The 13,223-nt window shown below is 31.0% G+C and overlaps 2 protein-coding genes across 3 annotated transcripts; one reads left to right on the top strand and one right to left on the bottom strand.

The window, feature by feature from the left end:
* Positions 1 to 1,476: 1,476 nt before the first annotated feature.
* Positions 1,477 to 2,832, top strand: LOC106296988 (autophagy-related protein 8e-like). The gene is made up of 5 exons (XM_013733258.1): positions 1,477 to 1,566; positions 1,642 to 1,697; positions 1,789 to 1,844; positions 2,337 to 2,389; positions 2,484 to 2,832. Exons 2-5 carry the CDS (start codon positions 1,658 to 1,660, stop codon positions 2,701 to 2,703), a joined length of 369 nt encoding a protein of 122 aa, XP_013588712.1. The 5' UTR covers positions 1,477 to 1,566; positions 1,642 to 1,657; the 3' UTR covers positions 2,704 to 2,832.
* A 112-nt stretch (positions 2,833 to 2,944) lies between these two features.
* On the bottom strand, positions 2,945 to 6,679 carry LOC106296986 (axial regulator YABBY 1). Of its 2 annotated transcripts, XM_013733257.1 has the most exons (8): positions 6,309 to 6,679; positions 6,027 to 6,188; positions 5,805 to 5,937; positions 5,217 to 5,265; positions 5,019 to 5,094; positions 4,229 to 4,306; positions 3,960 to 4,017; positions 2,945 to 3,371 (listed from the first exon to the last, which is right to left on the bottom strand). In XM_013733257.1, exons 1-8 carry the CDS (start codon positions 6,420 to 6,422, stop codon positions 3,358 to 3,360), a joined length of 684 nt encoding a protein of 227 aa, XP_013588711.1. In that variant the 5' UTR covers positions 6,423 to 6,679; the 3' UTR covers positions 2,945 to 3,357. The 2 variants fall into 2 exon arrangements, with proteins under 2 accessions (XP_013588711.1, XP_013588710.1); XM_013733256.1 differs by lacking the exon at positions 2,945 to 3,371 and having other exon boundaries at positions 3,722 to 4,017.
* Positions 6,680 to 13,223: the final 6,544 nt, after the last annotated feature.

The raw sequence follows: 13,223 nt of genomic DNA, 5'->3' as shown, positions 1-13,223 counted from the left end.
CATGCATTTTTTGGACCTCCAGGTACATTAAATGATATCAATGTTCTTGACCGTTCTCCCGTTTTTGATGACATAATAAACGGTAAAGCCCCGAATGTCACTTACTATGTCAATGGAAGAGAGTTCCATATGGCTTACTATCTCACCGATGGTATATATCCGAAATGGGCAACTTTTATCCAATCTATTTCTATGCCACAAGGGCCGAAGGCAGTTTTATTTGCTCAACGGCAAGAAGCCATCCGAAAAGATGTCGAGCGTGCTTTTGGAGTCTTGCAAGCGCGCTTTGCGATTATTAAAAATCCGGCGCTGTTTTGGGATAAAGTCAAAATTGGGAAGATTATGAGAGCATGTATCATACTCCATAATATGATAGTTGAAGATGAACGAGACGGATACAGTCTAGTTGATGTTTCAGAGTTCCAACACGGAGAAGACCACGGGAATTCACATGTTGATTTCACGTATTCTACAGATATCCCTTCAAACATCACAAATATGATGGACGCTCGTTCAAGAATTCGAAATAGGCAAATGCATCAACAACTAAAAGATGATTTGGTCGAACATATATGGCGTAGATTTGGACATGGTGACGACAACAACTGATCTTGGATGCTTTTTCGAATAATTATCATTATTTTAATAATCTTTGTTTTCATGTTTTTTATTTACAAATCCATGTTTAAATGTAATATTTTAAATGTTTTATTTAATAAAAAAATTTAAAATACAAAAATATTAATTTATTTTTTAAGAACCCAAAATAAGAGTCTTGCAATGAATACATAAAAGTGTCAAAGTTCTTATCTTAATCTCTTAAACACCTTTACTACTTAAATATTACTAAAAAACAATTAAGAGTCCTCTTAAGGAATTTTAGGATAAAGGTGCTCTAAGACCATCTATATTGGTAAAGCTTTTAATGAGTTTCCAAGAAATTAAACCAATTAAAATAAAAGAAAAAAGCAAAATAAAGAGGAAAGAGACAGACGTTCTTCAATAATGTGAGAAACGTTTATCATTTGTCAGTTACTGATTGGTTTAATTTTTTTCAACATTTATCTTTTTGTTTGAGAACGCAAGACCGCTTCTACCGCTGCGCATCCCCTAAGCGACCACATATTGTGACGCAGAGGTAAGAAAAAGAATGAGAAAAGGCTAATGAAGACGTGCAATCCACTACAAAAAGAAAAGTCTGAGGAAGAACAACAATAAAATTTCGTATAAGAAAAACAACAATCAAATTTAATTTGGTATGATTTAATTAAACAAATCTGGTACTATTGAATCATACCAAATACGTAGTTGTAATAATATTCTAAAATACTTAAATTAAAAAGATGAAAATTGATTAAAAGCGAATGATTTTGTTTGGGGAACAAGCTAAACTTACGTGTCTAGTTACTCGACACGTCGGCGAATATATATATACATATAGGCAAGAGTCCACGGTAGTTATTAATCATTATCCAATCATAGAAGTAAGAAGAAACAGGTTGCGTTTCTGACTTTCTCCGCAAGAATCAAACATCTTCTTCTTCTCATTCCATCAATCCTCTCTCTGTAAGTTTTCCAATTGATTTGATCTGTTACATACTCTTTTCGATTTCTCTAGAATCTATCTTTCTGTTCGTATAGATTATCAGAAGTAAAGATGAATAAAGGCAGCAGCTTTAAGCTGGACAACGATTTCGGTTAGTCTTTCTTTCCTTATTCGATCTTGTGCTCTTAAGGTTATAAGCACATACATGAGGAGTTGGTGTTCATATATATGTTTATGTGCAGAAAAGAGGAAAGCTGAAGCTGGAAGGATCTTAGAGAAGTACCCTGACAGAATCCCGGTATGGTTTCTTCTTTTAAGGGTTTCTTATGCTTTGACTTTGTGGCATTCATATTTTTGTTCTTTTCTTCTGCTTATAGATAAAAAGTATCAGAACTAGATCATTACTTTCAGACAAGAATTGTTACTGAACATTAGATTTGTCTGATAATCCGATACTGCTTCAACCCTTGGTTTCTGCTTGACGAATTTGTTACGTTATAAAGATCACTCAAGTAATGGGATCATGTTTTTGTATATTGCTGATCATAAGTTTCTGACTTTGTGGCATTCATGTTAATGTATGTTGCTGATTACAAGTTTCTCTTCTCGTCTGCTGATAGATAAAAAAAATCAGAACTAGATAGATTACGCAGACAACATCATTATATTTGTCTGAGAATCCAATACTTGTTTCAAACCCTTTGTTTCTGCTTCAGGACTCAGGAGTTTCTTTACTATCTTACATTGTATTGATCACTCAATGAATGAGATCATGTGTGTTATATTACAGGTGATTGTGGAAAAGGCTGAGAAAAGTGATATCCCAGACATTGACAAGAAGAAGTAATGACTTTTATTACCAACATTCTCTTATGTTTCAAGATTTGTAGTTTTAAAAATGGAGTTTCTGAATGGTTTATATTTTGATATATTGCAGATACCTTGTGCCATCAGACCTAACAGTTGGACAATTTGTGTATGTGATTCGGAAGAGAATCAAACTAAGTGCCGAGAAAGCAATCTTCATATTCGTAGACAATGTCCTTCCTCCCACAGGAGAGATTATGTCAAGCGTCTACGAGGAGAAGAAAGACCAAGATGGCTTCCTCTACATCACTTACAGTGGCGAGAACACATTTGGTGCTTCCTCAATCTAAACCTCAGTGTGATGTTCCCCTCTTTCAATTTGTGTATATAGTTCTAATAATAATTTATCGTTTCTATGTTCTTGCACTTTGTTAAAATGTATATAGACTAATATTGAAATATTATCTTTATTCGCATTATTATCTTAAAGTATATTTTAAATAATTATCTTCTGAATAAAATAATTTTGTGTGCTTGTCATGTTTTAGTATATTTTAAATTCTTCTATATAAACCATACCCTCTCATCTCCTTCACATGTATCCCATAACATTCCTCAAAAACTCTATGGCTCCTAAGACTCTCGCAGTTACAGCTCTTCTGCTCACACTTAATCTTCTTTTCTTCACCTTTCTAACTTCCACAAAATGTCCACCAACTACTCCTAGACCCCCGAAGAAGGACTCGGCGGTTAAACCCACTTGTCCTAATGACACACTTAAGCTTTGTGTTTGCGCAGACTATTGGGCTTAGTTAACGTTGTTCTTGGCTCTCCACCAAAGACTCCTTGCTGTGCTCTTCTCTCTTTGGTGTGCTTTGTTCTGTTAGTTTCTGTTGTTTTTTTGCTGGATAAAGGCAAATCTCCAACCTTTGTTATTTCGTATTGAATGGGGTTTGATTGTAAGGCTCGAACTTGTTAATGAAATGATTGTTTGATGTAATTGTTTAATGTCTCTCTCCTGCATCTCGAAAAAGGCTTGAATCAAAACTTGAATTCTTGAAAGTAGAGTACAAGACGAATAATAATTTCGAAATGTAAAGCAGTTGGACCAACAAAACTAAACCATACACATTAGTCTACCATTTGCTTTCTTGTCAAATTCTTATACGTACTTTTCTTCGCTGTGGGTTACTAAACTCTCGATTAATTGATAATTAAGCATAAGTTATTTAAAGTTTTTTTTTGAAATGCAGCAATGATGTTAATTAAATCAAAGACTAATAACAACTGGTACTACTTACTTTTCAAATTCTGCTTGGAGTGTAAATACATTGTGCAAAGTTAATTAAATAATCATACAAGTACAAATCGAAACTAACATAACAAACCTCATTAATCAGCAAGAATTTGATTACAACAATAGAAGAAGACGCATGCATGCATATATAATATATGTAAGTTCAAGAAATAAAAATAAACCCAACTTTTGGGTAAACATAATTAAACCCTACAAACTGGATTTCAAATCCTCAAATACTGTTTTTTGGGGTAAAAACCCTCAAATACTTGTAGCTTATATTTATTTATCTTTAATAAGGAGTCATACCAACGTTAGCCGCAGGAGCGTAGAACCCTTCTTTCATCCCCATGTTCTCCTCACCCGCCTATACACCAATTTTAAAGATATGGTCATAATAAATTCAAACTTTATGTTTATCGTCTGACGGACAGAGAAACTGTTTGCATTAAAACAAAAATACGATCTCCTAAGATATTTGTAAGTTTTTTTTGGTTGAGAAAGGACTTATGATATTTGTAAGTTGTAACATTATTTGTAAGATGTAATGTATGTCGTCAGAACAGATTAGGGTTTACCTGTTGGGGCATGTTGGTTTTCTTCACGGGTTGATTGTCTGGCATGAGCCCGAAGTGTATGTGGGGGAAGTGGGCCCACTGCATTACACATAAACAACATACGTACAAGAAACATATCAACTTGTGTTATAACCGGACAAAACTCTTTACTACTAATCTCAGCTTTTTTTTTTTTTTTTTTTTTGGGACAACACTACTAATCTCAGCTATATATATTTTTCTAGAACCTGACACACACACACACATATATATATAATATAAACATGCAAGAGTGTATGGGCATTGAAAATTAAACCCTAATTTCCGCCTGCAATCTAAGCCAAATTAAGTTTTGAAGTTTAATGTCAATGACTTTCTAAAAAAAAAGTTTATTGTCAATGACTTCATTTCTCTAGAAAAAAAGGAACAAACCCCTTGAGAGGTATATACCACCAGTATGCCTTAAATGATAACATTATAGACGTTGAATTACTGTCAAGCTAGTGTTTTATTGTATATTAAAATATATATATACACTTATATCTTGTGTTTGTATATGGATTTACAAATAGATATTGGACACTTTTGGTTATTATTTAATTAACCAATGGATATAGAAAATATGTACGTTTATGAGTGTTTGGGATAAGTTTTATTGTATATTAAAATATATATATACACTTATATCTTGTGTTTGTATATGGATTTACAAATAGATATTGGACACTTTTGGTTATTATTTAATTAACCAATGGATATAGAAAATATGTACGTTTATGAGTGTTTGGAATAATAAAATTAAGGTTCTTACATTCTTGGCAGCAGCACTAAAGGCTTCTCTGTGGCTTATATCAGGATTACCAGCTTTGATACGTTGGATCTCCTCCCTACGAGAAAAACGTGACAAGGAATTATATTAATGTTTTTAATACTAATGTTATATACAATCAGGATTCGAATATAAATGAATGATGCATATATAATAGTAAAAAAATTAAATAAAACTCACTTGATGAATCGGTTATATGCGGATGGGACTCTCTGTCTTTTCTCTGGAGCTGGCGATGGCAAAGACAAAATTCAACGGCGAAGACAAAGCGAAAAAACAAAAACTCAGACAGAAAGAGAGAAGAGACAAACATTCATTTTTTTTTTTTAAACACGACAAACATTCATTAAAACTCTACTTTACAATTACATTGTCTTTTTTTCGCTCTCTCGCAAACAGTTTCTCTTTCTCTCTCTAACCCATCATCACTTCATCATTTTTTTTAGGATAAGGCCATCTTTTAATATCTTATATAGATTCTTTCTCTCTAGCTAGATTTCCCCTTTTAAGTTATTTTACTCTTGCAAGCGCTGAAGACACCCAAGATGTATATATAGACAATCAACACATACAAAAGGTCATTAATCAATGAATATGTTAAATATACAAAAACATCTATTTATAGTCTCTTTTCTATGCATATTCAAAGTTGCTAGGGTTTGAAACAAGATCCAAAGAAAATCTATGTATGTCTTAATGGCGATTCATATAATTAGTACCAAATTATAAATATGCAAATCATTTTTTTCTAACGAAATAGTCTCTTACGGCGGTTAGTGGGTGGTGCTTTAGGAATCTCATGTTTTTGATGAAGATCCATGAAAGATGGTATGTCATTCATATTAGGATGTTGATTTATCATCATCATATTCATGTTTGATGGTGCTTCTCTCAGCTCCTCCTTCAATAACATTTAACATATATCCTTGAGGCTTGATCTATACTAGAGAGGCTATTCATAAGAATAATTATTTAAACATTTTTAAATACCAGAATATTTTGGGGTGTGAAGTAAGATTGAGGACCAAGCTGGAGCTGGATCTGGTTAGACGCTGGGAGGACAAGCGATCTCATGTTCACCGAAAGAAGATTGGCACAGCAACCACATCGGACGGTTACGGTTTTGAACAAGCTTGTGTAAGGAACGCTAACCTATAAACACACAAGAGAGAAACAGTGAAAAATAGAAGCCCCCAATTATACATAGATCAGGAAAAGGAGGAGTTCAAGAACAGAAAATAAGAAAGTAAAGAAGAGTGGTTATTTATATACCGCAAGAATAGTTTCGCAGAAGTTGCATTGGACATAGCAAAGATGTTCAGAGGGAGAGAGGTGCTCTGCTGAAAAAACAGCTGAGGAAGGAGATGACATAGACGACATAGACATTTTTTGTAAGAAGAAAAAGGGATTTGAAGTTGGAAGCAGATCTGCTTCTTTTTTGGAGTGTTTGGGGATGTGATTGATTGATGTGTATTTTGGCTGATCAGAGGATTCTTGGTAAGGTGAAAATGAAAACCCCTACCATTATCTGATCTTCTTGATTGTTGGGTTGCTGTGTATTATATAACACAAAGGAGATATAAGGAGAGAAAAGGTGTGAGCAAGGTAAGAGAACGGTGAGGGAAAAAGAAGATATTACTATGAGAGAGTAAAAACAAAAACAAAACCTTCTTACTCTAGCCTCTAGGTTGTCTTCTAATAAGGTTTTGGTTTAACATATTCTAAATACATTAAATAGTAAAGGATAATATATATAATAATAATAATAATTACACACCAATTAAACACTACAAATTGGTTCAAACTAGGCCGGACATTTTATCCGTTAAATTTGATTTGATTCGTTATTTGTTATGATTCGATCCAAAAAATCTAAATATCTGTAAGTCTTCGGAGCAAAGCAAATACTAAAACTCAATATCTGTTAAAAACGAAGAAAATTACAAATATTAAAAAATTTAGAGACATGTATCCGCTCTGCTCCGCTTTATACAACTAGATATATATCTACAATTAAATATTAAATTTCAAATATACAATTTTATATAATTATTATTTTAAAGTATAGTTTTATTAATTTTATTTATAAAATTACTTATAAAAGTATTAAATTAAGAAAGGAGTATACAATCTTTATAAAAACTACAATTTTCTAAAAAATTTTGTTTTAAAAAATAATAATTAATTTTAAAATTTATGGAACATATAGTTTCACTAAATTTTTACTTTATATTATGTAACAGATATCTTTTGAAAAAAGCTTGTATAGTTTTTTTTCCTGAATTTATTTGTATCGAATATAATAGATGAGATATCTGTAAAGATTTCTAAACACTAGTAAAAAACATGGCCATACCTACGAATTTGCTACGCAAATTTCGTAGCAAAATCGAAAAAACCACGAATTTGCCACTATTTACTACGAAACACTATTTGTAGCGAACAATATCAATTTCGTAGCAAATTTTGCTACGCTTTCGCTACGAATGTAAACGTGGCAACATAATAGCTACGATTTTGCTACGAATAATTCGTGGATACAGAATAGATACGATTTTGCTACGAAATTTTCCGTTGGTGTTACAGAATAGCCACGATTTTGCCACGAAAAATTTGTGGCTGCATGAAACCCTATACCCTAAATATGTGTTAACCCCATAAAATCTAAGAATAAACCTTAAAAATCTAATCTTTTCATACTATAACCTTAAAATCTTAAAGTTTAATTCAAATTCAATATTTTTAAAAATCTAATCTTAATTTTTAAATCTAAACTCAATACTATATCCCAAACCCTAAACTCTATGTATAATCTTTATATCCTAAATAACTAATCTAAACATTAAATCTAATGTTTTTAAAGTTAAACAAAAAAATCATAAAATTTTCATACTATAACCTCAAAACATTAAATTTAATATTTTTAAAAAATTAATTCCAAAACTTAAATTTATACCTCAAACACTATTTTCCAAACCATATACTATAACCCTAAACCTTATACCCAAATCATAAAATCCAAACACCAAACACCAAAACTTAAACATAAACTACTAATCTAAAATTTTAAAACCTTATTCTCAAATTTACTCAAAACCTTAAACCTAACACTCCAAATTAACCTTATATCATAACACAATACTACTTAAATAACTTTATAAATTATATTAAATCAAGTTGTGTTACCCTTAACCCAAACCTAACCCCAATTCTATCAGAACTTTTCAAGTTTATATTTTCAATTTAATCTTATAAAATTTAAAACTCATACAATAAATATATACCTCATTACCTATTTTCTTAACTCCAAACCTTTAATCATAAATATAAACTTTCAACTTTAAACTTTTAATTATCAAACCCAAATTCTAATATATCTAAGTTGCAATTCTATTGAAATCAAAACATAAACAACAAAAACATAAATATAATCCTAAACTATGGAATCTAATAATAAACTATTAAAGAGATAGAGTGCTGATTTCTCATTGGTTCATTTTGGAATGGTGTGGATAACCATTTTCTGTTCCTAACCATTGATAATATTAGATCCAACGGATCAGATTGATTTGGTTTTGTTTTAACTTTTTCTTCCCTTCTCCCCCTCACAAGTTCCATCGTCTCATCTCCTCTTTCTTTGTTTTTGACTAAGATTATTCCTTCTTCTCCTCACGTACTCCATCTTCTGCTCCTCATCTACTCTTTTTCTCCTCTTCTTATCAATCTCAACTTATCTCCTTTGCTCAATCTCCATTCATCTCCATGTCTATCCCTACTCTACCTCCATTCACACCTGCCGTCATTAGCATTAGTCGCCATTGTCGTAGAGACCAAGCCGATTTCATGACTCTGTGTTTCATCCTATTTCTTCATCGTTTGTGAAGAAGCAAGGTGTTTCACTCCTCTTCTAATCTCTTTCTCTGCATCTCTTAAGCTATTTCTAATTGTTTTTCTTTGTTTTGTTTATAGATCTGAGAAGAAGCATACACGTCGGAGGTGGTGGCGTGACGGAGGAAACGCGCTGGAGGTGGTATAGTGACGGAACAGACATGCCGGATCTGGTGGTGTGACGAAGGAAACGCGACGGAGATGGTGGTGAAGCACGGAAGCTACGGCAGTGGAGGTGCTGAAGCCGACGGTGACATTCCTCTTTACCCGTATAGATGACGATGTATTTGTGTGTATCTGTGTATTTGTGTATTTTGTGTAATATATATAATAATAATAATTTAAAAACAAAAATTAATTTTGTTTTTTTTTCTGAATTATTTTTTAAATAATTTTTTTTGAAACACCCATGAATTTCCCATGTTCCGTTTCGTAACAAGATTGGTATGAATTTAATCGTGAATATTTTGCTACGAAAATTTTCATAGTAAAATCGTGGTTTTTTTTGCTACGATTTTGATACGGCCGAAATTTGCTAGGATCGTATACCCACGTTTTTGTTTTCGTAGCATTTTGTGGCTTATCCGTCATATAGCTACGAAATTTGTTCATAGCCACGAAAAAAAACGTGGCTATAGGTTTTTTTTTTACTAGTGAAATATCTATTTGTAAATTTTCAGAATATCCAGATATCTGTATTTTTTTGAAGAAAAATAAATATAAAAATCAGATATTCATAAATTACGAAACAAAAGTAATAAAAATTATTACACTATTCGATCTCTGCCCATCCCTACTTTAAAGGGCCCGCATCACTTTTACACAACTAAATTTTTTATCGATCGGCACCTTAATAAATACAATGTTTTGTGAATGGTGTGATAAAGTACAATTAAAATTACATTGCATAGCGTTTTACTTTGTCAGTATTTTATACCTTGATGAACTCGGTAAATTTTTTGTTTTCGTACCTTATAATCAAAGTGTGATATTTGATCAGCGGATCTTGACATCACTGCTGAAGTTAATATTAAATCCAAATTGTCTACATCTTATTTGGTTGACCATACGAGCTTAGTAGAAAACGTGTCTGAAAATCACATCACACTAATTAATTCCTCGTACCTTTAATCTATGTGACTTTGTGGTCACAAGAAGTCAATTAGATTGATGGCAAAACCGTTTAAGGATGGGATCGCTTAAAGACGGGAATTATTCCACCATCTGGATCACTTTCAACCTTAATGTTTCAATCAAATTTTGGGCTTTACAATTAAAGAAAAACTCATTAAATTATGGCTTAGTATAAAATTTCCATTTATATATCTGTATGAAAGAAATCCACAACTCTGTTTAACGGTGACAAAAAAGACTCACGAGAAAAGTTCATATTGATATGCTAATCTTTTTTTTGTTAAACAAACAACATATGCTAACTAAAACTTAACATTTGTGTAGCTACTGTTCAAAACTTTAGTTATATAAAAATACTAAGTGAAAACGAAACTAAACTCGCAGTAAAAATTTGGTAAGCTCTTTTAAAAAAAAAAAATTGGTAAGCTTCTCACGGACATTTATATGTGTATTTTTTTTACAGTGACCACACAAAATATTGTGCACATTCCTTCCTCTAGAAAAGGACGAATGTCTGAAATACGTGAGCACCTTTTCGACATTTTAATCTGACTTTGATCAATATTAATATAGCTATGATCGCTAAACTACCAACCACTTCATCAGTATTCACAACTTAGATCTAAAGAGTACGGTGTATAGTATGAACAAGGGACGATTCAGGCATATATAGTAGACGATTCACGAGCTTAGGGTCTTTGGGTTGGGTTTGCACGTGAACACACATGTATATGTACACTTGTAATGTAATGTGGTGTGTTTGTAAGCGAAGAAATGAATACTTTTAAATAAAAGGGATTAATGAGAGAAGTTAATAATAACAGTTTACAATAGAATTCGCAGTTCCCAATGAAGGGGGCGGCAGAGGTGGGGGAAAGAAAGGGACGTGTGCATGGAAGTGATTAAGCGTCGCGTCATTCATCTGTTGTTGTCATTCCTTAATTACCACTGCGATTACTTTTTTTTTTTCTCGTTTCTCTATACAATTCCTTTTTATACTAATTTCATACTATTATTGTGTCTTTTAGTATGTATGTGGAGCGAAACATGGTGATCCATTTTTATTGATTGGTTATCATTAGCCTTTTAGTCAATTATATGATTGTTATTTTTCCTCATTTGAATATTGGGAATCATCCAAGTGTAGACTTTCCGTGAAAGGGAGAGTAAACTAGTTATACAAATGTAGTTAAAATTTTCAAATAAACTGGCCGGTTATCAATGTTTAATTATAGTATTTACATGTATCAAGTTCTTACTTGTACTCTTTACAATTTATACACATATTTAGACATCAAATTTGAATTGTGTTTATGACACATCATGTCAACCAGATCACAACTCAATCAAGGATTTTAAAAGAGAAACACCAAATCTTTTGTATCATTTCTACTGATTTTTTTAAAGTGGCATGTATATGTACGTTTTTATAGAAGCACCATATTGGTGAAAGCCACAAGCAAAAATCCACGCGTAATTAATTTCAAACCTACATATGTATTTTCATGTATTTCATTCTCATTTCAAGAATATTTGTCTAAGAAAATATCTATGCACCTAGTTACTACCTATACATTTTTTGTTTGTTGTTTGTTCTCCGACTAACTTACCAATTCCGCGCATGTCAATGATAATGATTTTATACTATTTACTAGTGATTCAAATCTTTATGAAATTATATTATGTAATGTAATTCGTGTTAGATTGTGTAAATAACTGGAAAGATGTTATCCTAATCATGCATAATCATGAATCCGTATTACATATATATATATATATATATATATTATAGCTCTCAACTGCAACTGGCAATGTATAAAACATGGAAGCTTCCACTTGATGATTGTTATTTAATAGGTCTACTAGATTTTGAAAGCGCGGGTTTATTATTATTATTTTTTCAATTGACAAATATTTAGTAAATATCATATTTTTATATATTTGTGTTTTATTTTATAAAAGACTCCCAGGTTTATTTTTTTTTTTTTCAATTGACAAATATTTAGTAAATATCATATTTTTATATATTTGTGTTTTATTTTATAAAAGACTCCCAGGTTTATTTTTTTTTTTTTCAATTGACAAATATTTAGTAAATATCATATTTTTATATATTTGTGTTTTATTTTATAAAAGACTCCCAGGTTTATTTTTTTTTTTTTCAATTGACAAATATTTAGTAAATATCATATTTTTATATATTTGTGTTTTATTTTATAAAAGACTCCCAGGTTTATTTTTTTTTTTTTCAATTGACAAATATTTAGTAAATATCATATTTTTATATATTTGTGTTTTATTTTATAAAAGACTCCCAGGTTTATTTTTTTTTTTTTCAATTGACAAATATTTAGTAAATGTCATATTTTCATATATTTGTGTTTTATTTTATAAAAGATTTAAATTTTTTATCTTTATTTATCGTATTTCATTTTAAATGACTATTTATGTTTAAAAAATTAAACTTTATTTCTTTAATGAATTAAGTTGGTATAACTCTGATAAATTAATTTTATTATGTGGTTAATATTTTAATAAAAAAAATTATATACTTTTCAATGAAAAAATTCAATTTTTTTATGAATACTTAAATTATATTAAGAAAAGAAAAAAATAATAACTAAGAAAGGTTGAAAAAAAATTATTTGAACTTGGACTCAATGGCCCAAAGGAAAAAAATATGTGAGAATTGGATCTGATTTCTTAATCGGCCCAAATGGCCCAAAAGAGATCTGATGTGGGTTGGATCCGAAAAAAATGATCCAATATAGATGTGTTATTAATATTACTTGATTGTCATTAATGAAACATGCAATGTTAGTAAAGAAAAAGACATGCTAAGGTAAAAAGCACAATATGATCCTGATTTAATAGTATAGGTATTGAAAAGGCAAGCTTCCTTGTTTTAAGATATTAAGATTTTTATCAGCGAATTAAACATGTGAAAAATTGATCCACTTGGTGAATGTTACTTAATAGGTCTTTATCGGTTACGGCCGGCTATTACTTTATTCTGATTAGATGTATACATAATACAGTACGAATTATATGACCACTACAATCTTCATATAATGGATTACAATCTCGAAATTATTTTGGCTTCCAACCCCGCCAAAAAGTTCGGTTACCCAAAAGCACATGATTCTGTTTACTCAGCATAACTTA

This window comes from Brassica oleracea, chromosome C6 (genome assembly GCF_000695525.1).
Source record: "Brassica oleracea var. oleracea cultivar TO1000 chromosome C6, BOL, whole genome shotgun sequence".
Lineage (NCBI taxonomy): Eukaryota > Viridiplantae > Streptophyta > Magnoliopsida > Brassicales > Brassicaceae > Brassica > Brassica oleracea.
The sequence above is the reverse complement of the archived record's forward strand: the minus strand, read 5'-3'. Positions and strand labels throughout refer to the sequence as shown.